The sequence below is a fragment of the Juglans microcarpa x Juglans regia genome, chromosome 3D (genome assembly GCF_004785595.1).
Source record: "Juglans microcarpa x Juglans regia isolate MS1-56 chromosome 3D, Jm3101_v1.0, whole genome shotgun sequence".
Classification (NCBI taxonomy): domain Eukaryota; kingdom Viridiplantae; phylum Streptophyta; class Magnoliopsida; order Fagales; family Juglandaceae; genus Juglans; species Juglans microcarpa x Juglans regia.
In genome coordinates, this window is record NC_054598.1 from 10,264,020 (window position 1) to 10,278,330 (window position 14,311).

The 14,311-nt window shown below is 35.3% G+C and overlaps 1 protein-coding gene across 2 annotated transcripts; it reads right to left on the reverse strand.

Moving 5' to 3' along the window:
• Window positions 1–1,802: 1,802 nt before the first annotated feature.
• Window positions 1,803–8,392, reverse strand: LOC121256483 (D-aminoacyl-tRNA deacylase). Of its 2 annotated transcripts, XM_041157295.1 has the most exons (11): window positions 8,211–8,392; window positions 7,784–7,971; window positions 7,466–7,649; window positions 7,249–7,391; window positions 7,023–7,086; window positions 4,815–4,867; window positions 4,251–4,306; window positions 3,741–3,815; window positions 2,937–3,125; window positions 2,051–2,160; window positions 1,803–2,019 (listed from the first exon to the last, which is right to left on the reverse strand). In XM_041157295.1, exons 2-10 carry the CDS (start codon window positions 7,883–7,885, stop codon window positions 2,073–2,075), a joined length of 954 nt encoding a protein of 317 aa, XP_041013229.1. In that variant the 5' UTR covers window positions 7,886–7,971; window positions 8,211–8,392; the 3' UTR covers window positions 1,803–2,019; window positions 2,051–2,072. The 2 variants fall into 2 exon arrangements, with proteins under 2 accessions (XP_041013229.1, XP_041013228.1); XM_041157294.1 differs by lacking the exon at window positions 8,211–8,392 and having other exon boundaries at window positions 7,784–8,092.
• Between the last annotated feature and the right edge of the window lie 5,919 nt (window positions 8,393–14,311).

The window sequence follows — 14,311 nt, forward strand, 5'->3', positions numbered from 1 at the left end:
AGTGTAAACAAACTTTTGGGTAGTAAGGTCGTGATACTCCTCACTGGTGGGCTCCAGAACTTGACACTACACCACATAGCATGACAACAAAATCCTTTAGGCATTAGGAAGGAGCTATGAAGGGGCAAGCCTGATAAATCCAAAACGTTGCTAATGGGGTGATAAAAGGGAAGTCGAAGCCCCATCAGAAACATGCTCGTGTACAAAACAACCTATTCAGCAAATCCTTCCGAGTCGACAGCCCCACAATGGGTCCCAGGCAAGTCCATAACTACAGAGTCCGAGACCCCATACCAGTTCCTCACCAAGCCCAAATCTACCTGGGAGGTAGCCGTGAATGAATGGTGACCTTCAAAGTCATTCAAGCAATGTGAACTGTCACCCTCAAATTTGTGAGGAGAACTTTGAGGATGTGAAGAACACAAACCACAGGAGCCAAAGTGAGAAGCATTACGGGGAGCCATTGGTGACGAAAAGAGTAGAGGAAAGAAGGGAAACTGAAAGATAGAAGATTAGGTTTTTAAGGGGAGCGCAATAACAAGAAACAAAAGATGCGAAAAAGACAAGGATTTAAAAAAGGGAACAGCAACAGTTGGGTAACCCCAACAAGGAAACGACTGATTTCACTAACAGAGAAACAAAATGAGCAAATCTCATTATCTACGCTGCACAAAAGGACATGGGATGTAAGGCGACACATGATATCCTAAATGTGGGAATATGTGTCATCATGGTAATTAATTGTGAGTGGAGATGGAACGTTCAGAGGCATTGAAACAGCGCACTCACGCCATTCAAGATGAATAACTGCAAGTGAAGGATTGGACACCCAAGGGTTATTGAAGCGATGCACAAAAAAAATGTGGGGAAAGAAAAAGGTGAAATTCCCATCACACTTGTGAGACAGGAATTTGCAAGGTAACTATTAAGATAAATATTCCCTCAAGAGAATCAGTCCAAATCTCGCTTTATCAAGGCCCATGTGTTTCAAGGGCGCCATAAACCAATCTAGCAACCGTCAGAATCGCAAATGCTAAATACATAAATACGAAACTCAAATCCATCTATTGTTAACAATGCCTTAATGACATAACTGGCGATAAGGGAAGTCAATGCCCTCTAACATGATAATGGGCAAGATTATGGCCATGATGGTTCACATTCCACTAAGGACCACAAAGAATCACATTGGAAGACAAGCCCAGCCAAAAGGGGATATTCATCTCGTATAAATAATTATCAAGGTACATACCAAAAGGATTGACTTGAATAGAAGGTTGATAAGAAACTCATACATTCCAATATCATTGTCTTAAGCATCGAAAATGTCCTACACCATACCAAGCCCCCCTTGTCTTTTGGTTGTAGGTCTAAGACCATTTGCGGTACGAAACACATCCCGAAAATATATATATATATATATATATATATATATATACACACAAACACACACACACTTTTTGTTATACTTATCGGCTTGAAAATATAATTTTTCGAGTTTGTAGATAGTGGACCACCAAAATTGATAATTTAGGAGAGATGATGGCAAATTTCCGTAATGATTATATCGAGGAATTTGAGTATTTCTTCATTCTTTCAGTCCTTCAGGGCTTTCTCAACTCTTTTTGTAGTCTTTATAGTCTGTCATTTTAATACTGGCAATTTATATGTAATAGCTTTAATCGGTTCTTAACCTCAGTCGACATAACAAGATTTCAAATGCTTCCGACAAGGGTACTAATTTAGGAAATGCATGCATGCATTCCTAAGAGTGACTAAGATCCAACCAATATGCAGCAAAATAGGAAAATAGAACTTATCAAGTGCCAAGCATTTGCAGATCATCACTCACGATCACATGTTCATGTACTTGCGGAATTCGTGACTCAGATAATTCCACATCTTTCATCGGGCAAAAGTAATGGCCTTTGCCAGGAAATTTCACTAAATGCTTCCAACTGTGGCTAATCCTATAGGATGCAACTTTATATAACTATAATAAACTGTCACAATTTATCACTAATGTTGTCTGAAAAAGTTATGTCTGCAATATAATGCTGTTCTTCCAAAAATCAGTTGAAGTCATTTGGTTTGCCAATTGTAATGTTCTGCTCCCCTAGGAACGCTGTTATAGCATTCTTCTGCCAGCCCTTGAAACTCCTGCAACCAATATTATGCAGTGTGAAATAACCAGACGGGTAATGAAATAATTTTCCTACGAAATTGAAGAACCCAAACACCAAGACAAAATTAATCTTACAAGATAATGGAAGCATAAAACATTTCAGGATACAAGAGGTCGCTATCAAAACTTAACCATTTACAAGTTCCTTATAGAGAGATAAAAACCTAAAACAAAAAGATACACACATCTTTAAAATTTAACAGTAAAGCCATGAATCTTTAAACTGATCATATTATTTGTACTTGCGTAGAAGAAATTTCTAAAATCAATGGTAATAAAGCATATGTCAACCCTTCCACAATAATGGGTAGATCTTTCTGGTAAACCCATTTTCTATCAAGGGTTGATAGAGCATCACAGGAAAAGAGGAGAATAAAAATGAAAGACCATAAGCACGCAAACTGTAATCATTTTGCAGACACTGGTTTCAATCTAATGCAACTACAGCAGTAGGGTTTCATAGTTACGGTCCACATAATGCAAAGCATTTGAGAATTTTCAAGTTTGCTCGCTAACTGCAATTTCTACCCACAATATACTCCACTCACGGCTAAACCAACATTTAATATTTTGCATGCAAAAGACATGTTAAGCCAAATCATATTAAAAAGTTGTGACCTATGTCTGCTTGAATAATCTTTTAGATAACGTTCATTTCTCAAAATGCATCAATGGCATTAGATGTTCAAGCTTCTGATCATATTTTTAGATCTCGTCAAACTATGCCAAATATTCTTCTCAGTAATCTTACTTTTGATCAAGATGTGCAAGAATTTCCCCACCAGGGAAAGCCAATCTTGTAGCCTCAAATGCAGCTTTGATTGACTCCCTCCAAGTCCCTCCAATCTCTTTTGCATGTTCTTCTACTTTTGACAGGCTGGGATCTTCCATCGGCAAGGAATATCCAGAAAGTAGGTGGCCCACCCAAACACCATCTTTCCTGTATTTGAAAACAACAGAGGACTTTACTTTCTGAGAAGACAACCTATTTCAGTGCATTAATTGTGAACATGCTCATCTATGCTTCGTTTAGACATGAAAATGGCATAAAAACAGTTAAGACTAGCAGAATTCTCAGAAATAAAAGACCAGTGACAGTGAAAAAGAGACCCATGGTTGATGTAAACATTAATTTCTTGTAAAAAACAAACTAAACAAGAAATTGAAAATTGAAGTTAATTTTGGTTGGTTATTTGTTAGCTTCTCTTTTCTTCTTTCCGCAAGGAGGTATCAACAGGATAAAATAGAGAAATTGGAAAACGCGTCTCCCCAGCTAAAAACCAAATTTTATATACTCATCAGAGAACTCAGATGGTGCATGTTAGCATGTCCAAAGTTGTATAAACATACCACATAATAAGGTTAAAAGGAACAACACTACTAAAAATGAGCTTATATTTTTGTGCATGATTTGAATTAATTAGTCACCATAGTGGCAGCTACATTCTCAATCAATTTGACACGTAAGAGTTCAATGTCAACAACTGATGTATAGCACTGAGACAAGTTTTAAAGAATCAAACGAGCAGAAAACTACTGTATGAGCATAACTTACAGAACTATGTCCATATGCCGAGGTGCATAATGTCCACCACCTATCCCAAGAAGGACTCTCTTCTTATCGTTCTCCCTGCATCAGAACACAATTTTGCCCATAAAAACAGTCGTCTTGTGTGGAAGGAGTGAGATGACAGAGACTTTTCTTTTCTCAATCATATAATTATGTTCTAAACACACAATACGTGATCTCTAAGAGCATATCAACATGGCAACCAGACAAAAACGAAGCAAGTTAGAGTTGCACGTCCCTAAAAAATAGAACACATTGGCAGTAAACATTTTTCAAGTAAGCCATCACACTAACCAAAACATGAACATATTCACATATGAGAAGTCATAAAACAGGGGCAGAATAAAGGCAGGTCTCTGGGTATTAAACATGAAACTAGTCTACAATGTAGAATAACCAAGTTTTGGTGAAGAATGTAAATGCAAACATCAAACTTGCACCAAACAAACAAGATTAAGAAATAGCCTGAGATTTCGTTTGGCTTTTGGATCATACCTGCTCCAGTGTCCTACAGCAGCTCCTCCTCCAAGACCAAGTCCTTCCCAAACCAACTTCAAGCATCAGTTCAACCAAATTTTAGTGAAAGTGAAAATGAAACATTTTTTAATCTTTTTTTTTTCTTAAATAATAGAAAGTTTTATTTTTAGAAAACACGGAAGGCATATATAGACAAAGGACAGATACAAGAAGAATACTTAATTAGAAATAGAAAAAATTACAAGAAAATTTATGAAATTTGGGCCATTAAAATCTATGGTAGTTGCAAAAAGGAGCAGAGTATTAAAAAAGAGATTTTAAGCTCTTCTATCATCCGCTCACGATCTTCGAAAGTCGTCTCATTTTTTGTTGTCCAAATACACCACACTAAACAGGTAGGGACCATCTTCCGCACTGCTACAATTTTGGGCTAACATTTTTTTTTTTTTTTTATAAGTAATTGAGCTAACATATAATCCTCTCCAATCGGCAAAGAGGTCTCCTATTCATCTGGACATAACCCAAGCCAACCAAACTCTACTTATGAAAAAAAAAAGTACAAATCCATTAAGTTCTACTCACTAGAGCAATAACATGAGCTGCATCTTGCCTCTTCCAGTATTCTTCTGTACTACCTGTATTAACCAGATGAAACCGGTTAAACTTAAATGGAAATCCAAATATGAAATCATATAATTAAATGTAACATAGCATTGACTGAAACTTAAGAAAAATGCATTTACAGCTGAAAACTAACACAGATCATGGTTCCTTCTGTTTTGATGATGAACATTTTCCTCTCAATAGAATATACTTGTAGCAAAACGGTTTTTCCCCAAGATGGTCCCTCTTTTCCTTGGTAGAATAGTTAGGAAAATGAGGCACTGACTAGGATAGTATTCTTTGTTGGGTTGGCTACATCAAGAAGATCTTAACAGTGGATAATTTGAGAAAGAAAAATGTTGTGGCAATGAACTGTTGTTCTATGTGTAAGCAAGGGGCATATAACATCGATCATTTTCTGCTTCACCATGGGGTGGCTAGAAATTTTATGGGCTTTGGTATTCAGCATATTTCAGATTAAGCGGATCATGCCCTAGCAGGTGGTGGATTTGATGCATGTTGGTAAGCCCCAAGTAATCATAGAAATTTAGAAGTCTCAAGGATATTCCCTTTATGCTTGATGTGGTACATTTGGCGGGTGCACAATGCTCGGATCATCAAAGATGGTGAGAGGACAGTTTTAGAACTAAGGGTCACTATGTTTAATTCTCTTTATGTTTGGATGACAAGAGACAACGGCTTCATTTCCTCTGGTTTTGTAGATTTTATGGAATTATGTTCTTTTTCTTCATCCCTATAGTCATTTGTTTCTCTACTGTACACTTTGTGTATTTGGGTTGTGCCCCTATGCGCTTTGAATAGAAGTAACCTTATAAAAACTGGTTTGTTTTCAATTATTTGGTTAAGACCCTAAAAATGTTCTTACAATATATTTTCAACTGTGAGAAATTAGACAACATAGGTTGAAGGCGAGAAGAGGGAAGTCAGATTATGGCCTTGTTTGTGTAATATGGTATTCTCAGATATTTCCTTCCCAAACATCACTCAAACACAAAACACTTTACAATTTCAAATTTTCAACTTTTTTCATCTATTCTACCTAATCATTATCCAAACACAAAACCCAATACAACTTTCTCAAACTTCCAAATAAAACACAAAAAAAAAAAAAAAAATTCAAAATTGAAAACAAAAATTATATTCAAACAATTTTTTAACTTTATAATATTTGTATTCAACTTTTTCCCTCTCATTTCCCAAAACCCAATAAAACATCTTAACTCAAACTATTTCACTACTATTCACAAATATAATATTTTGAGATATTCTAAGTGTCCAAATGAGCCCTAAGTCGCTCTGCTCATGACGTAAGAAGACCAAAGACCACTTATTGGAAATATTCAATTCTAGATGAGTTCACCAAATGAGTAGAAGTAGAAAATATTATGGCTCTTCAATATAGGGTATTTTGCCCCTTTGAACTTTTCACTAGCCATACCTTACCACCACAAGTCTATCTTACATGAATAATCGATCCAAAGAACACATTATAACTTCTACTCAATTGCCATTCTACAACTAATCTATTACTAATGCACAAAAGTCTATACAGCAACAACAACAAAAAAAAATCATATATTAACGTCTAATACAATACTCGTGTTTCATTAAATTTTATTCCTATATAAAAGCTGAAGTAATGCCTTTACAAAAGAATGAGTCACGTCATCAACAATTTTCATAAATTTTATTATTTATTCATTATTTTGCATCAAAAACTTTCAGTTTCTCAACTTTTCCCCTCCTCTTGCTGGGAAAAAAAACCTTTCCTCCCTTGGATATAAACTCTCCAGTTTCTCAACCTTTCCACTACTCTTATTGAAACAAACATTTCCTCCCCTTTTCAAATTATTTACGAAAAAAAACCTTCTGCTCCCACCTCTGCTTGCCTAAATAGTATTAGCAATTTAGTCCGAGGTTTACTACTAAGTTGGAGGTGAATAAAAGTTGAAAATTGTAATCTGGAGAGGCAAATGGGGCATTTTTTCAATGAGGCGAAGTTGGAGATTATATGAATTACTTGACTGCAGAGATGGTAGAAAAATTAGACGGTATTAGCAATAGTCCGAGCAGCGCATGCATTTACTACTGCGCATGCGTTTACTACTAATTTACTTAATAATAAAAAAACCAAAAAAGAAGTGTAAAAACTAAGAGAAGACTCACCAATCTCTATGAACATAGTTGGCTTATGAGTCACCGGTCCGTGATGAGTACCCTCCAAAGTAATCTACAATTTTAGGTAACAAAAAATTTCAAAGAGATCACTAATATAATTACAGTGCATTCCTTTTTCATTTTTTTATTTATTCGCTGAATAAAAAGGGTAGGAGGAACAATCAGAGTTGGCTTCCAGATCATAATTAGAATGCATTGAGCAAGAGAAAGTTACCTCAAACTCGGGAACCAAATTATGAGAACGAGCAATGTTCTTCAAGAGCCTCAGCCAAGGGCCGATCCGAGGATTGGGTGGGGCCGCCCATCCAGGCTTACCACCCTGAGGCGGAATTTCATCTTCCCTCAAGTGCGGTACCCCTGCACCCACGTTATTCGCACATTTGGTAAAATGAGAGAATCGGAATAAGCAAAGGGAGAAACGAACACATTACCGATGGGGTGAACGGTGAGGGCGGGGCGGTTGGAAACGGCGGTATGTTTGCTGAGGAAAATGACTTCATGAACAGGCTCGCCGGTGACTTCCTCCCATCGGTGGTCCAAGTGATCCTCTTCCACTATGCCCTTGTCATGTAGCAATACCCTCACTCCTTGGTTCGCAAAGCTCTTAAAACCCTCCTAGTAACCCAAAGATTGATAATTTATTTTCAACTTAAAAAAAAAACAGTAAGCGTGTTCAAAACATAATACATATTTGCATATATACACGAAGAAATGAAGAAGGAAATCAAGGGTTTTGGGGGCAATTGAACCTGGAAAGAGGGACCAGGGTGCCAGCCGGGCATGGCTAGGAGCGCGTTGGCCGGGTTTAAGGACGCAGGGTCCGTCGTCGTCGCCACCACCAGCGTCACCATTATTCTTCTCTCTCGCCCGCCCCCCTGAAATTAGTGTGCTTTTTCGTTTCTGTTCTCTTTCAATGTTCTACGATTTCGGCGGAGAATTGTGCATTGTGAAATGGAGCTTATATACTAAAGAAAAAAAGCGAAAAGTCAAATCGAGCCTAGGTTTTCACTTGTTTACGAAATTCCTTTTTAGCTTTTCGTTTTTTATCAAATTCTAGATTTGACAAACTTTTTAGGATTGAAAGAAGCATGTGGAAACTTGAAAGTAAGGTGGACCTGAAAAAAGAAAATCTCGAAGGTAATTATGCATGCCCAGGATCGAACTGGGAACCTTCACCTTCACTGTATAAGACTGACGTGTGCGCTTCACTTATTCGGCAACAGTTGCAGAAAAATGTAGAGCTTTTGCTGGGCAAAAATGGCAAGGATGATGACCACCGAGTCCTCCTTGAAAGAAGCTTTCGGCAAATACGCACGAATACCTCAATGACCTCGTAATGCCTGTTGTATCTGCTAGTGCTAGCCCTCTGTTTCCCCATTTCCATTTCAGCCTCCTGAAATTTCTCAATTACTGCTTTCATTACAATGCAAAGCTCTTTGATGGATTGTGATTGGGTCGCACCATGAGCGCTGGGCCGTATCACAGCCCGATAACCTAGTTAATCTAAGGTGTAGTCCAATCCAAACATATTCAGACTAGTATCGAGGGAACTATAACTTCTTAAAAAAAAGGCTATCAGCTCAAGCTAAATCTCAATATCCCCAAAGTTTGAATTTCAAACAATGGGTGAGATAGTTATTGAGTAACAACAGGAAGCATCGTGAGCTCTGTTTATATCATCCAGGTTTGATTATGAAACTCATTTGAATGAATTGTTAGAAAGATTTCCATTATCTTCACTGATTTAGGCATAGGAGGTATTCTCTCAAACCATCAAGCCTCATTCCTCTTTAATTGTGAATCAATGAGTCACATCCAAAATAGTGATATTGTGCATGAAACGATAGTCATCTATTTGTTTACAATTCGACCCTCGTTTGGTACTATCGACTGATTCTCCAAATCTTGAAGATGTCTAGATGAGTAAATTGGAGGAATAAGATGAAGTTAACTATCGTACAAAAAGAATGATACTTTGAAGAGAGAACGTATAAAATTGTAACGCCCCGTCCCCAAGGGATCTGGAGAGTTAACTCATGTCACCTAAAAATCATTTTCCAACCACATAGTACATACTCCAATTTTTCTCTGTCGCACAAAATAATCATTAATTCACATCAATTACTCCAATATAATTATTCTAATACAATACAAAGTCTTAATATAAATATCAACCTCCCAACAAATCACATCATCAGAGCACAACAAGCTTACTAAATAAAAAATCTCCAATACTCATATAAACATTCTAATCTTAATCAATTATTCTTAATTCATCTCACTCATGCTCCATATTCTTGATTCTCAGCTAAAATATTCAAATCATCTGAAAAATATTGTGGAGATAAGGGGTGAGTTACCAACAACTCAGTAAGCAAATAACATATACTAGTATGCAAACATGAGCATTTATAAAGTTCAGAATGCAGAACAAAACATTTTTTATTTTAATAATGCAGAGTCAGAACATGTTATCAAAGATATCATAACGAAAGTTTAAAAATATTCTTATTGAAAATTCCTTTGGCACATCATATCATAACAATAGAGTTGTGCAAACCCTGGCGGCCAACTGAGTATAAACAGAATGTGAATCTTCTCCTTATTATTCTCGGAGCCCCGAGTGTACACATAAGAAAGACCAGGCAGAAAACTACTTTATTTCTAAAGTGGGTGCACCAAAAACAGAAAATTTGGTACCAACCCAAACAGAGGCCACAGTTTTACACCCGTAGTAAGGTCAGAACAGAACAAAAACAGAATGTCATGCCAGAGGTTTCAGAAATCACATCATATTATATCAGAGTACAAAACATTTTCAGAACAGAACAGATTAGAATCCGATCACAAAAATATGATTTATATATAATTTTTCATATTCGCTCTTTTTTGCATAGTTCAGAAATAGAATGCCAAAACTTTGCTCATGTCTACACCAGTCATGACAGAAAGTATTTTATTGTTATACAAAATTTCATGAGTCATACAGAACAAATAACTAAGGTCGTTTCAAATTTCTTTTCATAATAAAACATGCATATTTTTCCAAAAATCAACATCAGCTCATTTTATTCATTTTTATGCAAAGTCTAGCACATGAACTTCGCTTACCTGGATTGCTTAGTTTTTCAAAAAAAAAAATTCTTCAACAATACCGAACAAATATTAATCTTCACCTATAAAAATCACGTAATTCCTATAAATTTTCAATCAATCACGTATTTTAATATTTAAACCTACAATGCCAAAAAAAACTTATTTTAAATCCTTAAAACCTAAAATTTTTATAATTCCTAAAATACCATCATTTTCTAAAACTATCAATATCCACTTAATCGAATTCGTACCGAATAAGAAATTTATCGAATAAGTATTATGATAATTATGGAACTCAATAAATACTAATATTTAAAATGTCTAAAATATCAACAACGTATTATAAATTAATAGAATACTTTGGCTACTAAAAATTCCCATAAAATAAGTCATGAAAAACTCCTGTCTTAAAAAATAGGTTTACTTCCTTTAATTAACAATATTATCAAAATATTATCTACATAAATATAATATTTTTGAGACTTAAAAACAAAACCCATTTAAACTAAGCCCTAAAGAATAAATCTGGAGGCATACACTAAGGGGTAAAAAAGTAATAATACTTCCTTCTATTAGGTTAACATAGTTACATACATATATATATATATATATATATGTATGTATATATATACACCTTATAAAGAACTACCAAAGAACGGAAGAAAAACTAAACAATAGTACAGCGGCAACACTTATGGAGAGATGGACAGATGCGGTGGACAATGGCTGTCCCCATGGAGGCGCACTGAGCGGGAGAAAGAGATGAGGGAGAGAGAGAGAGGTATGAGGGCACCGTGAGGGAGACGTAGAGTGAGGGAAAGAAAGAACACGAGAAGAAAACAAAGGCTTACCGCAGTGAATGTGATTGACCTAGAAGTGCCTCGCGGCTGAGCAATGGTGCACGACGGTAAAAGGATGGGAAGTTTCTGTCGTTGGTCTTGGAGGTGAGACACTTGGCTCTGTTTTGGATGCAGGAAAACAAGGGACCACACAGTTGATTTTCACGTGAGATGGATGGTGGCGCCGAAGGAGAAGAGCACTGGGCTGTTGCATCGGTGGCTATGATTTCATGTGGCTGAGTCGGTAGTGACGAAGTGGAGAGAGCTAGCGCTACGGGTGGCTTGGTTGTAGCTTGGATTGGTGGTGTTTGTGAGGAGTGGTGCAGGGGGTCACGGAAACAGATTCACACTCTGTTTTTGGCGAAAGAAAATGGAGGTTGTTTCCATCGTGCGGAGGAGATTGCAATGGAGGCAGTGGTTGGCAGTAAGGGTCCTTGCTAGCGGGAGTAGAGTGGAGATCTCGGTTTGACACTTCTATGAAAAGGAGGACGAGCGGCACTTATTCTAGAGTTGAGGATGCTTAACATATGTATACGTTTGAAGTAGGAAACAAATAAAACCTAAAGAAAAAGGAAGGAGGTGCATGAAAATGGAAAACGGCGTGAAACCATGCGACGTGGAGTCTGGAATCGCTTCCACGGGCTTGAGCTCTTTAGCCTAAAAGAAAAATATTTGGCCCACGACTTGGATCATGTATAGGATTATTGCATGGGCTTTTTCCTTAAGTTTTGGGCTTCAACTCAACCTAAAAAAAAAAAACACTTGTCCCTTAAATTTTTCGGATGAAAATCCACTTGATCTATTAAAAGATTTTAAACCTAATTATCAAACTTATTGAAATATTATATTCCGCCAAAAATATCTTAGGCTCAAATTCTCTTTCAAAAAATTTTACTTGCAATCCCAAAAGATTTTTCATAACTATAAACCCAAAATTTTATAAAGTAGCTTGGCTGGCCCGGGTGTTACAAAAATTATTTTCCTTGCTTCCATGGATCAGGGAAGTATTGGGACCGTAAACCACGGCCTAACAGACTTACAGAATAGATGTTAACGGATGATTTTGGTAATTAGATGCTTTGTCAGGTTGGCCTTTTGGACAGGGATTGAGGCTCGCTGCCATTGCTAATCGGGACCTCCACCTGTGGACTCAGTGCCCGTACGTACGTGATCGTAAGGCACCGGCCTTTATGCAGGCTACAGCAAATTGTATCATTGCGGTAATAGCACAAGTGAACCATCAACCGCTATGTACACAAATGAAGACTTACCAAATGAAGATTTCACACACAATGGCTACCACACTTCCAGTGGAAGACGATCCTCGCGATCACTCATATGACAACCTCAAACCTTTCAACTCCCAAATTTGTCAAACATGTATCTATTTCTTTCCGCAATTTCCTTGTATAAACACAAGTCTCTAACGGTAAAATACGTCTTGTATTGATGTAATTTACATTATAAATATCAATAGTGGACTCTCGGTACTATCACAGTGACCGAAGACTTCCATCAAACATCTTGTGTTCACTTTCTTTATGCATATCTTAAAAAAATGCTTAAAACTCTACAATTTTCTGGTTTAAACATTTCTTGTAGTTTTGAAAAGCATAACCACGATCTGTGTTTTCATAATATTAAACATCATCCAGTAGCAATATAGATCATAACACTAATACATTTATATCTTTATGCATGTTGTAAATGTCGAATATGGAGACTATGCAGAACGAGTGGTCCTGCGTTATATGTTTCCTTTGTTTTATAGTGACGGAAGAAGATGCGATAGCAATAATCTCATGGGGTGGTCCCTTTGCCTTTGGGCCAATTGAGATGAGATATGGTCAATTTTTTTTTTTTTTTATAAATAAAAAAGAAAAAGATATAGTCAAAATTTGCTAAACAGAAATCGCATGGATCTTAATTAATTAAAAATTTAAAGTTCTAAAGGTAATAATTAGCGCATGATTATCATCATATATATATATATAAATGTTATTTTCTAAAAGCTATTCTTTTTAATTATTTTCCACAACTTTTTACAACTATAAAAATGTTTTCTGGTATGCCACATGTATGATATATGATTCAATCATAAAAATTTATCAACTAAATAGATGCTTAGGGAATGAGATGAAATCAGAATTTTATAAAAAAAAATTATATTCATCATCTTGATTTCCTACACTACACACCACACATAATTTTTTAATTTTTTTCTCTCACCAAATGTATGGTGTATGGATGATGAGTAGAAACGTCTCAATTAATTTAGGAATAATAAAATAAAATAAAGATTAAAAATAATTAATCTTTATTGGTGTATGGTGTGTGAGAATGATGAGTAGTAAAACTCTTTTGTAAATAGTAGTGAGATAGTTTGAGTTAAGTATTTTTTGAGTTTTGAGAAATGAGAGAGAAAAATTTGAATAAAAGATATTATAAAGTGCAAATATTGTTAGAATGCATTTTTTAATATTATTTTTATTCTAAGATTTTTAAAAAATGAAATATTTGAAATTTAAAATTTTAGAAAAATTGTAATGATTAGTTTAAAAGAATTGCAATAATTGATTTAAAAGTATTTATATTAAGTGATGTTTGAGAAAAAAATGATATGAAATGAAAATGATTTACTAGCATCGCCTTAGTTTCTCACAAAGATAATAATACGCTTACTACCTTCTTACCACCATTTTATTACTCTATTGTGTATTTGAAATTTTTATTTTTTTATTATTTTCTTTTAAGTATTTTTTTTAACACCCTTAATCATTAAGAAAAAAATTAAAAAATATATATATAACTTCACTAATAGTCACTTCCAAATCATTACATAAAAAAAAAAATAAAGAAAAATAAAAGTAGTAAAAGGGTGGTAGGAAGTAGTAAGCTTATCATTATCCGGGATAATGATAAGTTTACTACCCTCATACCACCATTTTACTATTCTATAGTGTATTTAAAATTTTATTTTTTTATTATTTTAATTTTAAATATTTTTTTAACATTCTTAATTATTAAGAAAAATATTTAAAAATATATAAATTTATTAATAATCACTTCTTACCACATATTTACTATTCCTCTTATTTTCATGATTGCCAACAATCTTTAAAAAAAACTTAAAAATATATATATAACTTCAATAATAATTACCGCTTATAAATTTCTCAAAAGCTCATGTTTTTTTAGTGTGTGTGTGAGGTTAGTGCATTGTTAGGTAAGGGATAGCTAGCTTTGATTTTTTGGAGTTTTATGATCTGTGGGTCATGATTATGTTGTCGCATTGATTAACTTCTCAAAAGGAAAAAGGTTAATGGGCAAAATTGTCGCCTA

Excerpts from the sequence above, each read along its gene's own strand:
- LOC121256483 (XM_041157295.1), bottom strand. The coding sequence starts at position 7,885 with ATGGTGACGCTGGTGGTGGCGACGACGACGGACCCTGCGTCCTTAAAC. Across the intron at positions 7,650-7,783 it reads ACCCTGGTCCCTCTTTCCAG|GAGGGTTTTAAGAGCTTTGC; the intron begins GTTCAATTGCCC and ends TTGGGTTACTAG. Across the intron at positions 3,126-3,740 it reads CGGCATATGGACATAGTTCT|GAAAGATGGTGTTTGGGTGG; the intron begins GTAAGTTATGCT and ends TTTCAAATACAG.